Here is a 21,818-nt window from a genome sequence, read left to right as displayed (position 1 = left end):
CTACAATCACAAATTAAAATCTTTTCAATTAGGTTACATCTCTTACAAAGAGAGTAATTAAAATATAAGAGAAAATTATATAGCTTGCTTGCTAAACAAGAAAAGTAAGTTTAGCCATTGTAGTAGGAAGTTTACGAAAAATCATCAACCAGTATGTGCAGGCTGTGGTGATGGTAGGTAGGTATTAAATTAAGGTTTATTTGCGATAAAAATGTGATTTTATATTAGATGTTTACATCAAAAGGCATTTTTGCACGCGTGCATGACATCATGCGCAGGGCAACGTTATACTTTGCATAAAAAGATCGCAGCAGAGAAATTGGTTGACTTTTGAGAATATAATACTTTTGAGATTTTTTTGAGTCCTTAACTGCATTAATTTTTTTTTAGAAAGGAAAACTTAGCTAATTTTAATTGAACACTTTTTTCCGCATCGTAATATAATGGCTAACTTATTTACTTATTTATTTTTTGAAGTTTTGGCTGGAACGGATGAATAAGGGGGAGTTTGAGGGAAAAAAGGTGATGATTATCCACATTACTTATATTGAATGGTTATTTTAAAACATGTCACGAGTATCCATATCACTTAGTAGGTTTTAAAAGCTACCACAAAAAAGAAAATCTTTGCGGTTAGTACCTTTCTTAGATTTAAGGTTTTATCACCAAAGTTCTCCACAACCAATTTTCTTATAGGACAAAAAGTGAATGTTATGACTCAAAATTGCTGTGATCTTTACTATCCCTCTCTTTATAAGATCTAATTTCGAGACCAAGTATTTCAATCTTGCCGTTTTTGGTTTATGCTTTTAGAAATTATAAATCAGCAAAAGTTTTTGCACGCAAAATCATGGATATTGGTCAAGAGGCGAAAGTTTTTCAGCATAAAAAAGTCATAAAAAAGGGGACAGTTAGTAATTTATTTTTTTGCAATAAAATTTTGTGTTTTTTTTCTACTTTGGTGCTACGAATATTTCTCGAATGTCTCGATTTCTTGAAGCAGTAATGGATGCAGACTTCTGATTACTAAAAAAAGACGAAAAGAAAAAAAGAAAATTGTTGCCATTTGCGAAAGATTACCCCTTAAAGGGGTTTTTGTTTTTTGCGAAATTTTTTATGAAAAATTCGCGATAGTTTTTGTCGTTTCTGTTGGTTTCTGACCTTGCGAAAGTTTGTGCCCACCAGTGTTTTTGCATGCAAAATTTTCTGCCCCTAAAGTAGTCACACGATACCACTATTTTTTAATTCGTCTTGTTCCATACATTGTTTTTCATTCACATATTCATTTTTCGTGCAGTGCTATAAAACGTGGCTTTTTCATTTTTAGTTTTCTAAATTTATTCGATCGCCGACTTCAGCATCCATTCTTTCTTTTCCCTTCATCTTCATGAAAAAGAAAGAAAAATTAATTGTGGCAATATGAGCGTCAACCCTCCATAAGCATTAACAGAAGAGTTTCAACCTTCCGGAAGAGTTTTCAGTGAAGTTAAACTCTTCTTTGTGTTGCAAACGCTCTGGTATTTTCTTTATATTTTTTTATAAAAATATCTAACATGTCTTTTGAGATAACCAATTGACAGTCAAGACAACCTTAATTTGTCAATTTCACATGCAACGTTTTAGAAAAGGTGGAGATAGAAATATACAAGACTTGCAAGAGCATTTCACATAGTGTTAAATTCAACAGTCTTGCTTAGGGTTTATATTGATCTGAAGTTTCCCTGACAACACAACAATAAATATCAACAATGAATGTAAGTATTTCGAGTCATTTGGATGAAGTATAAACAGCTAGTTAAAATTGGTTAAATTCACGTTGTACAAGTCATGCTAAATTTGTGGTGTAAATTTGCTTCTGAGTGCACTAACGGTTTTTTTGTGTCTTTGACAACTCGACTGGTTGTCAATATTGACACATTTGTGGTGACGTCTAAATACGCCGTGTTTTTGTGAATATATTTCATCAATAAAGAAATATATCTCATTGAAGCGACAAGGAATCGTCAGACGATTAGTAATATATTTTTATATCACAAAGAATTCGTGTCAAGACCTCTATATTGGATTTACACAAAGAAGTCATTATTTTCAATTATATACAGAGGAATCATTCTTTTAAATTTCGTTCAGGATTTGGTTGTGGTTTTAGATAGTTCTAAAAATATGTATTTTTAGCTTTTGTTATTGTTAACATGTACACTAGAACTCAGCGAAATTAACACGAATAGAAATTTATTAGATCCTGACAAATAAAAACTCCCACACATTAAATTAATCATTATGTACGAGGGACTAGTTCAGATTTTCCGACTAAAGCACTGGGGTGGAGAGATGAAACACGCGCTCCTTTTTGCCGTTTTATTTTTGTTGGTTTTTTGGAGAACACTGTTGACGACTCTTAGACGGAAAAATGAAAAAAATATTTTTAGTGAACTTTTTAAAATTGTTTTTAAGGGTAAGTGAAAGTTTGAGAGCGGAGCGTCAAGCTTTTTTCAACCTTAAATATTCGTTGTTAAGTCTAGAGGCTACACCAGTACAAATACCATAGAAGGAACAGAAAATCTTTGTGCAAATTTTCGCCTCTTTATTTCCTAAGGAGTGTTTCTTAGTAATTTTAGTAATTTTGGTTTTATAATTTATGAAGGAATTCAGACTGGCTACGCTTTTAATATGTTCTTAATTTTTGACAAAACCTAAGATCCAGAGTTCTCATAAGGTTATTAAAAACAAATGTGTATTGGAATGGCTACCAAATTTTAACAACTTCATTCCTAGTTCATTTTAGAATATTATTTTTTATCCATTGAGAAGTAATGTCGATTAAAGAGGATAAAATGCATTAGTTCGCAGTTAAATGACGTGTTGGAGATCCTATAAAAATCGTTATGTTAAGTTGTTGGCGTAGAAAGTGTGTGAGAATTTGCTAACAGAAACGGAATAAGACAAACGAATATGCATATTTAAAAAATATGACATCATCGATCCGTTAAGAACTTTTCTTAAAGAGCTCTAAAGGAATTGTTTGCAAAGTCAAACTGTGCGAAAAGATTATTGTGACCTCATCTAGCATGCAAACATTAAGTAATACAATATCTTCGCTTGATAACGTTGCAAATGACGAAGCGTTTTATTCTTTTATAGGGAAAAAATATAGATATTATTGACAATAATTTGCTTTTAATATTTGTGGATAAAGAAAAAGCGGTGTTTATATCAAGAACCAATATCCAGCAGACCCATTAACCGCTTTGTTTCGACGTACTTTGGATAATGTCTTTTTTGGATGAAGATAACATTGGTAAACGCGCCAGTTTCTACGACGGGCTTTTCAACTGTCCTGTATGTTTGCAAATTTACAAGAATCCAATCAAGCAGTTAAATTGTGGTCACAGATTTTGCGAAGATTGCCTGCAGGCTTCATTAAGGTACGTCTAATGTCAGATATATAATTTAAAGACAGACCAAGTGTGTTTGTATAACAGAAAATTAGACACCCGTAGTCCATCCACGAGTGTCTGAATATCTTTATGTTGATGAGTAAATTCTTTTTTAAAATTTCTGTTTTTGGTTTCAAAGAGTAATGTAACGGGTCATTTCATAAATTAATGCAGTTGTTAAAGGTGATTTAGAAAAAGAAAATGGAAAAATATATATCTTGAATAAAGAAAAACAATTCGCGTCTTTAGTTTGCAGTAAATAAAATTATCTTCTTAGAGCTATGTTTATATGTCGACAAGCACTTTTCATCTTTGGAGTGTTACATCCTGAAATGCGCGTAAATTTAAACATTTTGCCCCAGTGTAAATTCAGCTTTGTTTAGCTGTGTTTACAATGTTTTTGCTTTAAAAAGGGGTAATTAGTTTCTTTCGGTATTTTTATAATGTGATAATTATATTAATGATTTCGTAATTCTGCGGTTACAATTTCTAATGCGTTCTCCTGCAATTACAAAAAATGTGTACATCAAATATGATATAAATTGACCTTTTAAATTGACCTTTCCGAACTAGATAGGTTTTTTGAGGCATTCACGTAAGATTATATTAAATCGCCTCGTGCTCAGTTATAATTGACCTTTAACCATGTTCTGTATGTATGGTACAGCCATCCAAAAAATCTCCATCCGTTGTGTAACAAACCTACAGCAGCATATGGTAACACACTTTGACCTTAAGATTTAGCTTATAGAGCTAAGAAGGTCAGGTCTATATTAAAGCACATTGAGATGCTTACTCTCAGTTGCGGAAATGTATCTTAGTTTATGTTCTATATATTTCCAAAATTTGAGCCAGAGACGACGCCAATAAAGGTAATACTGAATACCTAATGCAGTTAAACAAAAATGTTCGTTTGTATTTTTTTCTTTTTTTTGTACAAATATGATCTTATGAAAGCCAACGTTGCATGTCTCTCACGACTTCAGCTTGATTGTTCTGGTTTGCTACTCTGATAAATTACTTTGACTATTAATTATTGCAATTTTGTTACTATCATTATCACTATTTGTTATTACTATAAAAAGCAAACTTTTGACTTCAAGCTATGAAAGGGAATATCAGTATTTTGACTATTTATTAATTATATGCACGCGTTATTATTATTTTTATGATAAGTCCTAAAGTGAGCGCATTTTAGCCAATCAGAGGGTTCCAATTTTAAAATGCTATTGCTTAATATACCCCGAACCATGGTGGAATTACCTTCGTCACTGAATCCAAAAAAAAAAAAGATTCATTTATCGCCCTTCTAACTAAAAACCTAAATTTGTGTGCACTGGTTTTGAGGTAAAAAAAGAAAATAATTTCTGGCAGGTATAAAATGCCTGTGAACGATTTCATTTCTATAGCTGTAAACCACAAATGGTTTCGGATGATTTCTATTATCTCATTCTGAGGGAAACAGGAAATAATAAATTATATTTTAATAATTATGGTGTTGGTAATGTTGTACTATTGCGATATTTATTAAAAGGAATACAATCTATAAACTGCACAAGGCGCACCAAATGCGATCTAGTTTGAAAGGAGACTTGTAAGTTGTAAACTGATAATTATTTGTGTATCTTTATTTATTTAATTTTTACGGCTTTACCGTGTTGAAGATTTTATTAATTTTTATTTAATAAAATATACAAATATGCAGTGGGAATAAAAATGATAAAATAAGGAATTTTAAGGACAACACCTATGCTAGAGAGACTATGAAAGAAATAAGCCGTTCGTTGATTGGTGTTGTATTGTTTATATATTTCTGCATTTTATTGCATACATATATTTAAGAATTTTGTCGCAGACAACATTATCATATTTAACAGCGACGGCCGCACAAGTTTATTCATTTAACTTTTTAATTCGATACTAAAAATTTCAAAATAAATGAATAAGATTTATAAAAAACAACAACAATTTATCGGCGCGCTTTACAGTTAAAGTGATTCTAATACCCAATTCCTTTGTGAATTGTTTTCTGACACAATTCATGTTGAAAAGAAAAAAAAAGTCTGCAATATTAGAATGAGCAGAAGTAAAATGGATTAATGATTCATATTGTCATACATACAAAAATATCAAGTTGTTTACAAAATTATAATTAGAAGCTATATTTAATAATGAGCATGTTTACGATTTTTCATCAAGGAAATTTTTGAATGAAATTCAAAAATCGACGGCATTGGGTTACAATACTAACATGCCTAATCTCCAGTGACGCTTCTCTTTGAAAACAAAGAGCCGATTTATTCCCTATAGAGGTGGGGCAACCTCCGACTGTCAAATGAAATGACGGCTATATTACTCAAATTGATCTGTTGAGTTTTAAAAGTTTATGATTTTTTGTTTATTCACTTCCACGACAACAAATCAAAAAGTTGATATTTTATGTGAAGACAATCTGTTTATCTATGTCAGCAGTACATGCATGCCAAGGTAGGTTTGATTGCTTTATTATAACAAGCACTTTCTTAGACATACATCTCAATAAGCTCAGGAATTTATTTGTTGAAATTACATATCCTGTTTGCTTTGGTATCAAAGCAATTTTTAAGCAGTTTTCCGATTTATCAGGATAACCTACTTAATAATCGTCCAATTGATTGGTGGTATGTATGAAAAAACGCTGAAAAATGTTACAACAAGGAAATTATCTTATTTTGTTTAGAAGACGACTAGTCAGTTCCTTATAAAAAAACATCTCTATAGAGGTTATCATTACACATTTCCGAATTACGTATTCCAAAATATTATTATTGAATTGTGTGGGTGTAGATTTTTAACTTAGCTGGCGATATGGAAAAGTTGGTGGCATCGTTAACACAGTCAAAGCCTTCTTAATTTTTAACTTCTATTAATAAGCCTCTAGGGTACACAGGTTTTTTAATGAAGAACTAGTTTTCACTACTTGTATATCTTTTTTTGCAGTAGTTTTTTTTGCCGCTTAAAATTAATTTTTGAAGTTGCTAGTATTTTCTTTCCATCATAATTGGACGCAACATCCAAGGTCAAGGTTAAACATCTCTGAGTTACTATTTTTTGTAATATTCAGGCTAATGATAAGCAACTCATGAGCAACTTTCTTTTTAGGCAACTTAAGTACAATGCCTTAAGTCAAATTGCTCATAGATATAAGTTTTTTTATCATCTCACCATCATTGATTCATATACATCCAAACAATTACCATTTTGCCCTAGAAGTCCTATTCAACGCAGCAATGAACGAAGTGAATCAATTACTAATACACTTGTCTATGAGTTTTTTTGAGTGGCGCATGCGCTAATCCTTCACGACATGAAATATAGACAATTGTCTCACTTTGTTTATAATTAAATAACTTTTCCAGAAAGTGTGAAGTCGTCATTTTCTTGTTTGTCAAAAGTAAACAAACGTCACAATAATGTCTTACCATCATTTTATATATATATTTTTTTTCTAATAAATCCTGTTTTTACCCGTTTCTATCTTGTTCTTGTTTGAAAGAAAGGATGTGATTTTAATCCCACTGAAAAAAAATTCCTTTCATGACAAAAGTAGGAAGAAAAAAGAAGCAAATAATGTTACTCAATCAACAAAAATATACATCAAAAAACATGACATTCATTAAGACGCAACATTTTGGACGCTATGATCATCTTGGCTTCCTGCTTATTTGTAACTTCCTTTCAAGTTATCTTGACGAATTAATTAAACACAATGACACACTTCCGAACAAACAAATGACAATAACTATGACTTTTTTAAAGAAAGTTCTCACTGAAAGAACTCTTTTTTATTACCGTAATTAAAGAAAGATGTGTTAATTAAGTGCTTGTAATTAAAGAGTTGATTCATGTCTGAGCAAATCATTTGTGTTCTGCAGATTGTAAAATGAAACAGGAGAACAGATATTACAGGTAATTCAAATTATTCTTAATTCGATTGGTATCTATTGGTATCTACTTTGCGTCAATTTGACTACTACCAACTTTTGAAATCGTTTTTCACTTGTGGTTTATATGTACAGGTAACCAGAAAGGTAATAATAACGGTTTTTGACGGTTAACCTCTTTCAGCCTTTAAGATCTTGGTGTTTAAATTTCAAGCACGTTCCCTTTGACCTCCTAGTTATTATCTTTTTCGCTGGCTTACTTTCTTCTTCATTTGTTCAAGAGTCAAATCGTTTTTGCAACAAAGTTTATTTACATGTATTTTTTTAAGCTTTTTTAATAAATAGAGTGAAAAACATAGTTCAGATCAGTTTCACTAGATTTTTTTAATCCTCTATATATAATAAACTGGCACATGGAACAAAACAAACGCGCGAAATATGACAGTAGAACAAAATTCTGACCTTAGCTATTATTTGAGAAGGGCTAGTACAAAGTTTCTGTAATTAGGAAAGGTAAACACCTTATGTTCATGTAATTACATCTCGTTCTATTGTTAAACCACAAACATCTGGAACGGAATCAAGTTGAATTGCAACTTTAAAAACATAGCTCCTGTCTCTATTACATTGTCGGCTATCACATGTCAATAATATTATTAGCTACAATTTCCGTCAACAAATTTTGGCGATAACTACAACATTTGATCCACATGTAGGTTATTATCAGTGGTACAAATGAGTATTGTGTACACCTGTCGCTTTCATTTCATCGTTAAATATTCGTTGCTCACAGCCATGGTGAAGCATTTGAAGCATCAGAAAGAGCGCCCTCTTCTCAACACCTTTTGAATGCCATTCTTTTAAATGATTTATTTCAATAAACTACCCTTTCTAATAGGCCTCTTTTGGAAGAAATTAAAGCCATTTCAAAGGTATTATGCTTGCAAACAAATCCATCCCGGTATATTTATCCCTAAGTCATTGCCTTGTTATTCTTTATCTTTGAAATCTTTTATAATGACAGCCTTTTAACTTAATTTATTGCCAATTAAAACATATGGCTAGTTAAACTGACATTTGTGGTGAGAAGAGAGAAACTTTCTTTCAGCTCACTTTTTCAAATGCTTAGCTTGCGGGGTAAGTAGACCTGTACTAGCTATATGTGGTAAGAAGAATCTAACTTGAAGTTTTTATCGACATTTGAAGGTTAGTTAATGAGATACATGCTAGGTAAAACATGCAGATCTGAGGAATTAACAATATTTATGGATTATGGCGGCCCGTATTATGACAGCCCGTATTGCGCTTTTTAATAATCTCGCTCATAAATATATATCTTCTAACGTAGTGCCATAGACACCGACGCAATAGGAGTTGCAAGGGAAACTCATTTTTTTCTATGTACACAATAAACCGGCGACACCTTTTAATTCCTGCAGAAAGTGTTGCTATTGTCCCTTATTCCTGCTTAAATATCCTGATATTTTGTTTATATTAACCGGATAGAGTGGGTTTTCAATGTCTGCATGATATTAAAAAAGACAGTAATATTTTTCCTTCTGCTAATTTAGGTTTAAGATAAACATAATAATAAAAAAGATTAATAAAAATTATGGTAAATTCGATTACCAAAATAATATACAACACAAAAAAACACAATTCCGCAATCTGTAGACATCTTATATTTAATAACGGCACAGTTAGTTTGATAGAACTACCGATTCTACCAATTCTTTTCATGTTAAAGTGTCTTCATTTAATTCTATTAGATTCCCTTCTTTTAAGGATTATAATTTTCATGTTGTCACCAGTAATAAGCTTAAGTTGTTGACAACGCTCAGACTATATAAAAACAATGCAATTCGTGTTTTGCACCATTGGTGTAGCTATAAAATCTGTACATTTTTTGACAGTCACTCTAAAGGCAATTGTACGGCACCTAAAGTTATTTTCCAAGCAATAAGTACACCAAGCAAACATGGACAGAAGGAATACATGGAACTATCCTACAATAAAGAAGCTTTAGAGCATATTTCTAACATGTCAAAGCTTTGTTTGGGTTTTAAAATGTGTATTTTTACTCCTTAAAAATAACAAAACTCGCGTACACAAAACTCGTTACAGTGCATTTTGGTGGTATTAAAATGTTTATACAATATTAAAGTTCACCAACTAAAACACTAACTTAAGCGCAGCTCCGCCCTTCCCCTTGATACTTCCTTCCTTAACTAGAAGAAAGAATCGCACCAAGCACGTGCCATGTACCACGGGTTTACCAGCTGCGCAAAACCTTAAACGAAAAACATTTTTCTATACAGTTATCTTTCGGTAACTCGAACACCAGATAATTCAAACTTGTGTTATCTCGAACCATTTGCTTGGGTCTATTACATTCTTGTTAATACTTTCTTCGAGTTACCGGGATTAACTGTATTTCACATGTGTACCGGTTTCGAAAAATTCGAATTTAAGAACTTTGAAAATTAAAGAATAGGGAATACAGGAAGGGATGTTTGTTTATACGGTTTTCTCTTGATTGCTCAGACGAGACAAAACTTCTTGGTGGTATGGTCAAGTCTCACTGATTTTTTCATAACATTCTACCGTCATCTCCTTTCGGATGAAATTATCACGATTGAACTACCTCCCCATTTTGAAATCATTGCTCAATCGTTGTTTTGATTGATCAAATCTTTTTTTGTCGCCTTTTGATTGGACAACTCGCTTGTTTAATATTGTGATTGGGTAAGGTGTGTGAGTTTGATTGACAGTTAGATAGTTATTTATATTTTAAAAAGGAAAGCTGCATTGTCTCCCGTATTCCGTCAATTTACTTCTTCGGAAATTTGTTGACAGATAAACAAAACGTGTTAAATATGACTTATGTAATAAAAATCAATAAACAGTCTGACATTTCTGGTGAACGATTTATTTTTAACGACTGTACTTAGTGTAGTTAAAAAAATCTGATGTTGAAAAAATCTGCTATTAAATCATGACATATTGCGTTAACAAATTCAGGAGGGGGACTAAGTACAAGTAAGTTTAACTACATGTGAGGTTTTGTTAGTAAAAACGGATAAGATTCGCAAACGATTTATACCCGACCTTTATGTTTTATCTTCAGGAACTACTGTGAGAGTAAGAGAAACGCAACTTTGTTCCCAGGGATGATTTTGTGATCAGCCATATAATATAGACTGTGAGCAAAGCTGAGAGTAGAGGAGAGAAGTTGTTTGTTTTTTTTGTCTTGTTTAGTCCGTTTCTTCACGGTTCTCTGCTGTAGGAAATAAAAAGCCCATTTTCTCCTCAGTTAGGGCCTGTAATTTAGCAAATAAATTAGGTTGTCAGTCAATAAGCTGAACAATAACCTTCTCAGTTTTTTCTGTGAATCTTCAAATAAAAAGAGCAAGTACATACATTTAAGGTTCGTTTCTATTCCATACATTTTCCGTGGTAACGCAAAAACCTTGTGAATTTTTATGTTACTGGGTGCCCACTCGGGCAAAATCTCTAATGTTATCAAAGTACACACGCGCTAGCGCAAAACGCCTCAGCTTTTTGCTCTATACCGGAAAATGCGCTCAAGTTGAAACAAGTTTTTAGGTGCCATATAACGTTGTGCATGCTTAATGTTTTAAAGACGTTCTTAAAAAGTCATGAGAGAGGACTCCGTATGAACTTATAAAATAAAAAGAATTAGTTGCGAATTAATAACTAATTTCATGGGTCGACTATACTAAAATGGAGAATTTACTTTGAAATAAACAAATGTAAGAGTAATGAGAGAGCTTCTCATGCGCAGACACAGTGTTTTAGGTTGCATTAATAAACCCTTATGTAGTGTGACCACGGGAATGCATGTATCAACACTTACTTCTTTTTTTAGAATAACACCATCGCGTTGTCCAGTGGACGGGAAATCAATTGACTCTAACAAGGTAGGGTAGTTTTTAACACAGTGCTAAATATAAGTTTCGGTACCTAATTAAGAAAGCAAAAATAATTATTATTTATATTCATTGAAAATCTATTGTTCAGAATGTTTATTTTTATTTGCTAGCTAAGCTAGCTAGATACATTTCGTCGGTGAGAAAATTAAGATTAGTGTATGGGAGGTTTGCAATATAATGTTTATTTAAAACTGTTGTCGAGAAAAATAAACTATGTGATAAAATCAACACAGGGTGGACAAATGTTTTGGCGCGACAAATGGATTAGATATAAATCCTTGTTTCAACAACTCGTTTTTTTTTTTTTAAATCAATTTATGAGAAGCAAGAATTGTCAAATACATCGAGGGTGAGAGAATTTCTAGAAAGAAAAAATCAAATCTGTTTTAAAATTGCAATGCTCGCAGTCTGTCTGTAAGCTAAAGATGGTAGCTGGGCGTATTGCAGCGCAAACTAACGTGAATTGTTCCAACGATTTTTTTTCCACGGGAATACGGCTAGTTATATATATATTGTTGCCCGCCTGCAAAAGTAAATCATTTTGTTGTGGCTTTCCAGTACTTCTAAAATTACACAAATAGCGTTTTGTGGGGCTCCTGTCTTTAAGAATTAGGCTCAATATGGGTTCGAAAGCCCAACAAGAGTCTCTCTAAATTAATTTTGGAAACTAAGGGAATATGGCTATTACAGATGTCCTAAAAATCATTTCGGAAAATTAATTTAAGGTCAAAACAAACGGTGGTCGATAAAATCTCTACATGTCTACACGTGAACTGAGTGTGGAAGTAATTATTTTTTACACTTTTTTACACTTTTTCAAGGTTCTTATTTGTACTTTTCAAAAAAAAAAAAGCAAAATTAGATGTATCCACAAGAACACAGGAATATATGGGTATAGGGTTGGAGGAAATAGAAAGCTAGCTAATGTTTTATCTTATTTAGTAAAAAGCAAAAAAAAAAAGGTTTTGAAAAAAAATATTCTTAGATCTTACTGGTTATTTGTTTTTCATATAAAGGAATTCAAGCTGAACAACTTCTGGAGTTGTTCTTAATTTAGGGGAAATCTCAGCCTAGAAAATCTGATAAACTACGTTCTTTTGAATACAAAGCATGTACATCTCGAAGTAATGTTTAAAGAACATGTGAAACATAGGGAAAAATTTTCCTTCATAAAATTTAATCCGCCATCTTAGACGTAAGAGTCATGCGCAAGCTCAGCAAATAGAACATTTTTTTAAATTTTAATTTGTTTGTTGATGTCGTTATGAATCCGCATGCCATGTTTTTAATCCGTTTAAATGGAAGCATTGTTGATTTTCTGATAATCAGTCGTTACTACGCGGTGTAACAAAAATCAAAACAACATCTTCTTGCGAGAAAAAAACAGAACATTTTCAAGTAATACACTATCTTTATTCTTTATATATTTTTTATATTCTTATATTTTTATATTATACTTTTATTATATTTTTATTATATTTTTATTACATTACGGCCTAAGAGGACACTGTCACACGAAGAGGTCTACAATATATGGTGACTGTTCATAAGGGTAGATTACCTCTTACATCTGTAGCTTCAGAGCGAAAATGTTGTCCGCAAAAGCATTCTTCTGTCTTTCTTAACATGCTCGCCGTCTTTGAATGTTTTAAAAAAAATCATCTAAAGCTCAAAAACCTCAGATATTCACCACCATATACGCATTTTTTAATAAGAGTAGTGCTTTTTCGTTTTCATTTTTAACTTTTGGGTAAAAATCCTCCTGATAAAGTCTTAGCTGTGTGTGAATTTGTTGTATAATGTCCCGCTGTAAAATATCGCAACGTAACGGAAACAAAAATATTGGATTTTCTAAAAATTTAAAATCCGAATGTTATTAAACGCAAATGAATCACAAAAAGGAGAGCGCGGGAAATTAATTGTTGTTTTTTGCTTACACCATTTGGGATGCAAGCAATTCTCACATATACCATGGATATTCTCAGCATATTTTTAACTTTCGTCTAACTTCATTTTGAGCATCTTATAAAAAGCGTGTATAACACAAGTAGGTGAATAAAACAACTTTTCAACTAACTGATTTTTTTTCAGATATTCACCGACACGGCGTTCGAAAAACAAATTGCTGACGTCAACATTGTTTGTTGTTACTCTTCAAACGGATGTGAGTGGGAAGGAAATATACAATCTTTAAAGGTAGTTGCTTGTTTACTTTGTGGACCCCTTAATACACTCTTAATGCCGGTACTTATTATGTGGTAGCGTCAATGGCGTATGTTGTAGCCGTATGCTCGTGAGAGTTTGACCTAAAAATGCTAAAAAAAGAAGAAACAAGTAACAAACAGGGTAAAAATCAAGCGTCTTTGCTTTACGGCTGACGTAGTAAGGGTCAATTTTTCATACTGTTTTTATTTGTTCGCTTGTTTTAACTCACAGGTTTTAAAGATTCGAGTTACATACATTTTAAGTCCAAGGTGCAATCATTAATACCCTAGTTTGTTATAAGTAATACCACAGATAACTACCAGTTTCTCATAGGAGCACACATTAAAACGCATAGTCATCTGTTATGGTAATTTTATTACCATGGTTACAGAAAAGCAAAAATATATGAGCAATATGGTAACCATTGTTGTGTTGTGATAACAAGAAAAGAGGAAAACACATCAGAGCTTTATGATATTTGAGACATAATCGTATTCCTATAACTATTCTATGACTTAATGAAAATATAAAAACATCTATAGTGAATCATGGCATTGTTACCCTTTTAAATTTAAAAGAACCACTTTTATTATTCAGACAGTGGCTTAGGAGTGTTGAGAAAATATAGGGTGTCTATTAAACCTTGTTCCAGTTGAAGGCACAGAAAATAACGCAGTGTATAACGGATTTGTATGTTTATCTATACTAACATGTCGAGTGAGTGTTGATAGTTGCTTGTTTGATTATCACTGTCTAATTCATGGCTTAGTCTCTTATTAGAATAGAAACAAAAATTGAGTGGTAAATACAACAAGAACGTGAGGAATGTTTTCGCTAGGTTCCGTCAGGGATGATATCATAACCTAGTATTTCCACGACTAGAAATTATACTAAGAAAGAGACTAGGAGAGAACGCAAGGTTTTGTTGCGCCTGAAAAGAATTGTCGTAAATTGAAATCACGACGTTAGAAAGTGTTTTATATGGCCACTTAAATGCGCTCCGCCATTTAAAGCAACCTAACTTTTTTCTAAGCTGCTCCGCATAAAATATTTACGCTTTTTAAGACGGATAGTTCTTTAAATCATGTAAAATCACCAGCACCAGCAGGACTGCAGATCGTTATGGAAATAAACAATAACCGTGTTGACAACCAAAGCACGTGCCTAGTTTCTCATTGGTTAATATATCACGGATAAAATATCATGGGCGGTTCGTAAAAGTGCAGCACTTGGCGGAAGAGTCAATGCACTTAATCGTGGAATAGATGGCCTTCTATCAATTTCAATGTGTGATGTTTGTGATGAGTCAAGTTATATAATGAACTTGGTTCATCTCGAGTTACCGTAAAAACAATTCAAAAGTACTTTCTCACGACTAAACACAGAACGATATTTTTTGCGGTTGACAGAGGCTTTCGCAAAACAAATATAGCAATTTAGCGTGTTGACATGTTTTAAAGTCACGTGGATATATCATAATGCAAGAGGCGATGTTTGGGTCCATTTTTAGGCACGTGAAATCCTACAGGTCTTTTTAAGACATTGACATGGTAATTCTTCATATATACATTAAAGATGTTGCATTGAGAGTACTTTATGTTCCTATGTTACTACTATCAACCAGGGTCCTAGTGCTTTAAAAGCTCTCATTTAAGCTACGAAATTCGTGAAAATCGCTTAACTAGACAACCCCCTAAGTCTATTCACACTTCTATAGCCTCTGGCATAACTCGACCGGGGTTTGAACCCAAGACCTCCTGCACTGGAAGCGAACGCTCTACCACAAGGCTACCAGTTGCAATACTGGCTATGTTGCTTTCTTTAATTCAATTTTGACCGATTTAGATTATAACACGATACCTTCGCGCGACATACTTGTTACTTGTATACGGTAAAGTTCTTCAAGTGGCACGTGGCAAAGAACAGCATAAATTGCATTTCTTTAAGATGATCGACTCAAGCTCATTAGAGCTTTCGGGAATGCCACTTTGGGAGACATCAAACAATTAAGTTGATAATTGAAATTATGAAGTAAGCTTTTTAAGGGGAGTTTATAAGTTGTTTAATGTAAAAGTCGAAAATACAATAGAGCTTGAGAACTACTTGTGATTGTATTGATGTTGTGGTCACAGAGCGAAGTGAAGAAAACTTATGAATACATTTGTTCTCAAAAGTCATCTTTAATTTCACAGAAGGATTATTTATGGACAGTGAACACCATTGGACAGTCGCAGTAAGTAAAATTCTCAGTTTTGATATATTAGGTTCCAAAAAAATAACCAAATACAAGCTGCAATATATTTATTTCACGTTTTCTAAGAGCTTCTTTATTTCAAAGTATACACGAGTTGGAACTTCCTATTTTGCTTTTAACCTCTTCAAACCCTCTTACGCCTGAACCGATTAAAAGGGATCAACGATGTTGTAAACCAGGTGAGATGCTGCTATGATTGTCATTGGTAGAAAAAAAGTGGTTAAGAAAACCGTGTTAGCTAGCACGTGACTTAACAGACGATTTAGTGAATTTGCCCAGAAGAAAGAGAGTCATTCGCCTATTTGTACTCGAATCTACTTGATATAGTAGGTAGATCAAAATTTCGTTTGAGGAAGGTCGTGGTCGCGTGTTGGAGCAAAACACACTGGCTATTGTCTCTTCAGCACACGACAGGATATGGACCGGATCTCCTGTGAAGCTTTAATTTTTAACGTCTGATTTACACAAACGAAAAAAATCGTGTTTTTTTTCTACGCTGTGTGGTGCCCGTGTTAACATGTGCTCGTTAAATCCTTTAATTTATGTCTCCCTCTCTCCATCGTTCTTGAAATTATGCATACTACGCAAGTTCTTTGACCCTGATTTAACAAAAAACAGAGTTAACAACGAAGGAGTGTCGGCACAAAAGATAGTGCTATTTGTACGGCAAGGAATTTGTCTTCCTTTGAAGCCGCACGTGGTTTCATATATGCGCAGCAAATATTTACATTTCTTCTCAGCTCTGTTGACTTGTTTTTACACATGGCCAAAATAAAGTGAGCGAGCTAGTGTTCGACACATCTTTGACTCATACTATCTAATCCTCGGCGTTTAAATTGATGGGTTTACTGTCTTACTAACTTGTGGTCTGATTAATCGTTTTAGGAGCACAGAGAGAATTGTAAGTATACCGACATAATTTGTCCAAACGGCTGTGGGAAAAGAGTTAGTAAAAACGAACTGATAAACCATTCTTGTGAAGCCAGAAAGTGTAAACAGTGCCTTATGGAGCTCGATGCGGAATACGAAGAGGTAAGGACTTTCGTTTGTTATCTTTTTTTTTTCTATAGCCATCGATAATTAAGTACCGGGAATATTCACGTCACGTCGGTTGCGTAATTCACGTTAACGTCGTTCTCATGACATAAATCAAAAATAATAACCCAATATTTTTAAAGACAGAAAATAAAGCTGCTATGCTCGGGGTATTTCGAACATATTATGACTGGGTGGTAGGGAGATGCTAATTGCACTCATCCCACTTCCTCCATAACTTTTGATAAGCTTTTTCAAACGAAATCGAACTTCGCTCATATATAGTACGTCATAAAAGGAAGGAAATAGCATTAATAGTTTTCTGCTTATGGCAGCACCTATTCTGTGACGTCATCAGAAACTTTAAATTTGAATAAAAATCCGCATAAGGTATAATTACTTTAGTTCTGGAACGAATTTTAATATTCTGTTTAAAATTTCTGATAGCTAAATAAAAATAATTGAAGATATAGTTTACCAGTTTTTATATAATTCGCATAAAGAAAGCCCAAAATTGCCTATAAACTGACGTTTTCCAATTTTCGGATAAAACATCCAAAAAAAAAATTAAAATTAAATTAATCAGTGGTTCAAACTTCAAAAATGATTTATTTCAATGAAATAAAAGTGAGTTTTAACTTCTAATCCTAAGGAAAGTTTCCCGATTTTAAGAATTAAATAAAACAAGTGGTTTCGAGTCTACGAGTATCATAGTCATAAGGCATAGGAAAGAAGATCTACACGACAAAAAAAACAAAAAAAACGGCATCCGGTGGGTGAATTATATATGTTAAAGAAGTTAACCTGATTTAAGGGATTAACTTTTCCATTTAAAATGTGAAACGATTCTTAGTTCTTTTACAAGATCGTATATTCAAAAAACATCCCTAGGCTTCCTGCTTGAAACGCTGTCTTCTATGATCTATCTTTTTGTCTAATTCGTACTGACAGCAAAACAAGTAAACACCACAAATGCACTATTGTCAACAAACATGTACACTTCATTAACGTCAATCAACGAAATAAACAAACAAAGTCAATGTTTACCTTCCATCAACTTTGCATCAAGCTTGCCAAATTGATGGCTGAGTCAAACTGCTATAAAAAGCAATCAAAACAAACGGTCGAGTGATTGCTGCTCTTATCGTGAGAGAGTTTCCTAATGGATTGTTTTCATTTGTCTAGCATTTTATTATCGATGCAGTAAAAAGCATTTTCTATTACAACAATAAGGAATGTTTTCTATACAGGTTACGTTTTTTGGTTTAACCACGAATCCTCACATAATGATTAGTGGTTGTCTTATATGCAAATATACATTAGCAGAATATTTTTTTCACATTGTTTTTTTTACATTTTAGACTCATGAATGTCCGCTGGAATCAAGACCTGGACCCGAGGGACAACCATCAAAAACAATGCCATCGGAAGAGGTTTGTAATCAAGAATTTATAAAAAATCTACATAAGTCTAGTCCTAAATCAGTGGGAAAATGCACGGGAAATCGCCTGTCGTTACTTGAAGCTACCATTTTAAATCACAGATAGACAGAAATAATGACAGACGCACCAAGCAATATAATACAATTTGTGAAACATATCCTCACTTTTATATTTATTGTTTTTCGTGGTAGTTTGATAATTAATTGTTGTCGTTATCACATGCCGTATGTTATTTGCACTTCCGCAATTAGTCAAAGTAATTACTTTCGTGTTTTAAACCTGTTACTTACGAGGCTTGCTAAAAACTGTAAATACTTAATAGTTGATATCCCATACAAGTAGAAACCACCTTACTTCTTGTCATTTTTTCTGAGCATCAATTAATTTTTCCGATTTCTTTTTTACGTCCCATCTTTACAATTTCGATGACATGCTTCATCATATTGATTACATAAAGCGCACAATGAAGAGTTTAAGTACAAGGTTGTGTTGCATTTTAGGAAACGACACCAACAAACAATCAAGGGGATGGTGATTCATTAAAGATTTGTAAATTTAGCAAGCTTGGTTGTAAATTCAAGGTAAGCTTTGCCACATTTATTCGTTTGTTAATATAAAGCGGTGTAAAGTAAAGCGGTGGTTCAGGTTCGTAGGTTTTTTAAATTGACTACTCGTTAGGCCGCAAAAAACTGTACATCAATTTGCCCGTCGTTACTCAGACAAAAGAATGGCGAAAGCATTAAAATATAGAGATGATTTAAATGAAGCGAAAGAAACAAGGTGCAACAATGCCTAAAATTTAGCAGAATGCTGAAAAAGCCAGGAATTACTTGTACTACAAATTACCCCAAAATGGTTTTCCATGTTAAATGTCAAAATTATGCCTGTTAAAACATACAACTAATTATAAATCTACCCTCAACATAGTAATTTCTTTAGCTTGATTTTTTTAGCATAACATTTGATGTGATTCCTAAGCGTATAGTAGCAGGAATGTTAATTACGACTGTGTGTTTACTAAGAACAAAACTTACAATGTGCAGCAAGTTTCTTTTTTGATAAAAATCACATAAGATCTATCATGTTAGAACCATAAGATCTTACAAAGGCATATCATGTTATACAATTCGAAACGTTTTAAGTTTTAAATCAGATTTTGAACAACTTGAATTGCTTTTTACCTAAAAAACATTGATTATAGCGTTACCATCTGGTTGCCAAGGCAAACGCCAGGTAAAAAGTGATAAGAATATGTCAATGAAAAATAAAATATTTTCTAATTCAAGTTTGTGATTTTTTTTACAGGGTAATCGTTTTGAGCTTGATTTGCACATGGATATTGCATCGGAAAGACACTTGGACATCGTGTGCAAGTCAATTCAAGACATTAAGACAGAATACATAAAAAAAGAGAACAGAGTAATCACAAAACATGACAACAAAATTAAAATGTTACAAGACTATATTGCAAAACAGAACGTCATTATCAAAGACCTGCACGAAAGCCAGCAAACGCTCGAAACATCGTACAGGAGCATAAAAAATAACGTCAACGAAATAACGTCACAATCGCAAATATTTATTGACGAAATAACAAGACTAAAAGTTCAGACGAATTTGCTACAGGACGAACTTTCTGAAATAAAAGAAATGAATTTTACTGGCTCTATGTTATGGAAAGTGAAAGACGTTTCCGAGCACATAAAGAATGCCGTTAATAAAACAGAACTATCTATTTATAGCAGGCCGTTTTATACTAGTCGCTATGGTTACAAGCTGCGCGCGCAGCTCTTTTTAAACGGACTTGGCACTCATACTGGTGAATTTGTTTCCATATACTTTCATATCTTGCCAACTGAGCACGATGATATTTTAAAATGGCCGTTCAGTCACAAGATTACGTTCGCCTTACTTGAACAATCTGACGACATCGACAAGGCGAATAATGTGTCGTATACTCTAATCCCGTCGCCGACGGAAGACAATTATAAAAAACCGACAGAGAAAATGAGCGAGGGGCGTGGATATAATAAGTTTATCTCGATTGAACAATTAAAACATGGAAGATATATTAAAAATAACTGTGTATTTATAAAAATGAGAGTGCACTGCAAAGGAGCATGCAAAAAAGATTAGTTAATGAAAACTGGTTATAAAATATACATAAATATATGTTGCCAAAAATCTTTCTTTAGTAATAAAAGCAACTGCTAATTTGAATGAAGGTAGTGTGACGTCGTAGCGATTCTACTTAAGAAAAAACTTGCCCTAGAAAAAAGAAAGAACTTTGTACATTAAACTCTTTAACTGTGTTAAGGAAATGACATCCTCATTCTTCATTTTTTTGGCAGACCGAAAAACGTTTCTGAAGACTGCTTTAGTAACTCGTGGTTATTGTTAATATTTAACGATAATTTTTTTGTAACTTCATTTATACTGATTTTTTTTCTTTACTATTGTTGTATATGATATACATTAAAATCATTCTAAACATGCCGAAAACTATAACAAATTGGTCTCCAACTTTTAGTGTTCACTACCAGTCAAAATTCACATGAAAGTTTAACATGCTATAGTGATGATTTATTGTGACCTTATACTGTCCGTTCTTTACAGCATCAATGATGCAAAATACTCCCTTAGAGCCATTTTATCTGCGAAGTCACCAGCAATGCACAAAGTATCTCTACATTAATTTGACAACACGATTATACTCGCCCGTTATGATCGGTAGTCCAGTCAGGTTGAACCATCAATTTCAGACGGAGGTGCTTTGCTAAACCTTTGTCTTCTGTATAGGTGAATATTTATCATAGCACATCCGTATTTCATTCTCAACAGAGAATGCTTCACCCCGATCAGACCTCTGATCATGACAGGCGAGTATAATGCGTGTAAGTCATACTGAAAGAGAACTACTTTGTTCATCACTAACATACTGCCTGGCAGTGAGCGGGATTCGATCCGCGGTCCCCATAACTGGACGTAGTGTTGTGGGTTTGTCTGCGGCTCCCAGTTATGGGGACCGCGGATCGAATCCCGCTCACTGCCAGGCAGTATGTTAGTGATGAACAAAGTAGTTCTCTTTCAGTATGACTTACACGCATTATACTCGCCTGTCATGATCAGAGGTCTGATCGGGGTGAAGCATTCTCTGTTGAGAATGAAATACGGATGTGCTATGATAAATATTCACCTATGTATACACACCATCCGGATAAACTATCTGAGTTCATCACTAACGTATAGCCGCACGTAGTGTAGTGGGTTTGTCTGCGGCTCCCAGTTATGGGGACCGCGGATCGAATCCCGCTCACTGCCAGGCAGTATGTTAGTGATGAACAAAGTAGTTCTCTTTCAGTATGACTTTGTCTTCTGCTTTAAAGTAATGAGTCTAAAAGTGATCGGTAGCTAATCATTTTGACACTGCTGAGAAGTATGTAATGCAACTGAAAGTCTCAAGCAACAAAACGAAAGTATGCTTCAAAAGCGAAACCGTATGCATTTCTCAAGCAGTGCGCGTTTTATTTTTTTGGACAGCGTAAATAACAAGGTTAGAATACCAAGCC

At 33.4% G+C, this 21,818-nt stretch overlaps 1 protein-coding gene across 5 annotated transcripts; it reads left to right on the top strand.

Moving 5' to 3' along the window:
* The first annotated feature begins 160 nt into the window (after nucleotides 1-160).
* Nucleotides 161-20,772, top strand: LOC130621817 (TNF receptor-associated factor 4-like). Of its 5 annotated transcripts, XM_057437167.1 has the most exons (8): nucleotides 161-177; nucleotides 3,142-3,425; nucleotides 11,250-11,301; nucleotides 13,405-13,509; nucleotides 16,658-16,804; nucleotides 18,169-18,240; nucleotides 18,750-18,830; nucleotides 19,555-20,772. In XM_057437167.1, exons 2-8 carry the CDS (start codon nucleotides 3,271-3,273, stop codon nucleotides 20,383-20,385), a joined length of 1,443 nt encoding a protein of 480 aa, XP_057293150.1. In that variant the 5' UTR covers nucleotides 161-177; nucleotides 3,142-3,270; the 3' UTR covers nucleotides 20,386-20,772. The 5 variants fall into 5 exon arrangements, with proteins under 5 accessions (XP_057293150.1, XP_057293151.1, XP_057293153.1 ...); XM_057437168.1 differs by lacking the exons at nucleotides 161-177; nucleotides 3,142-3,425 and adding an exon at nucleotides 5,761-5,924; XM_057437170.1 differs by lacking the exons at nucleotides 161-177; nucleotides 3,142-3,425 and adding an exon at nucleotides 7,098-7,385.
* The last annotated feature ends 1,046 nt before the right edge of the window (nucleotides 20,773-21,818 follow it).

The sequence above is a fragment of the Hydractinia symbiolongicarpus genome, chromosome 12 (assembly GCF_029227915.1).
Source record: "Hydractinia symbiolongicarpus strain clone_291-10 chromosome 12, HSymV2.1, whole genome shotgun sequence".
Classification (NCBI taxonomy): domain Eukaryota; kingdom Metazoa; phylum Cnidaria; class Hydrozoa; order Anthoathecata; family Hydractiniidae; genus Hydractinia; species Hydractinia symbiolongicarpus.
This window is presented reverse-complemented; position numbering and strand designations above follow the sequence as displayed.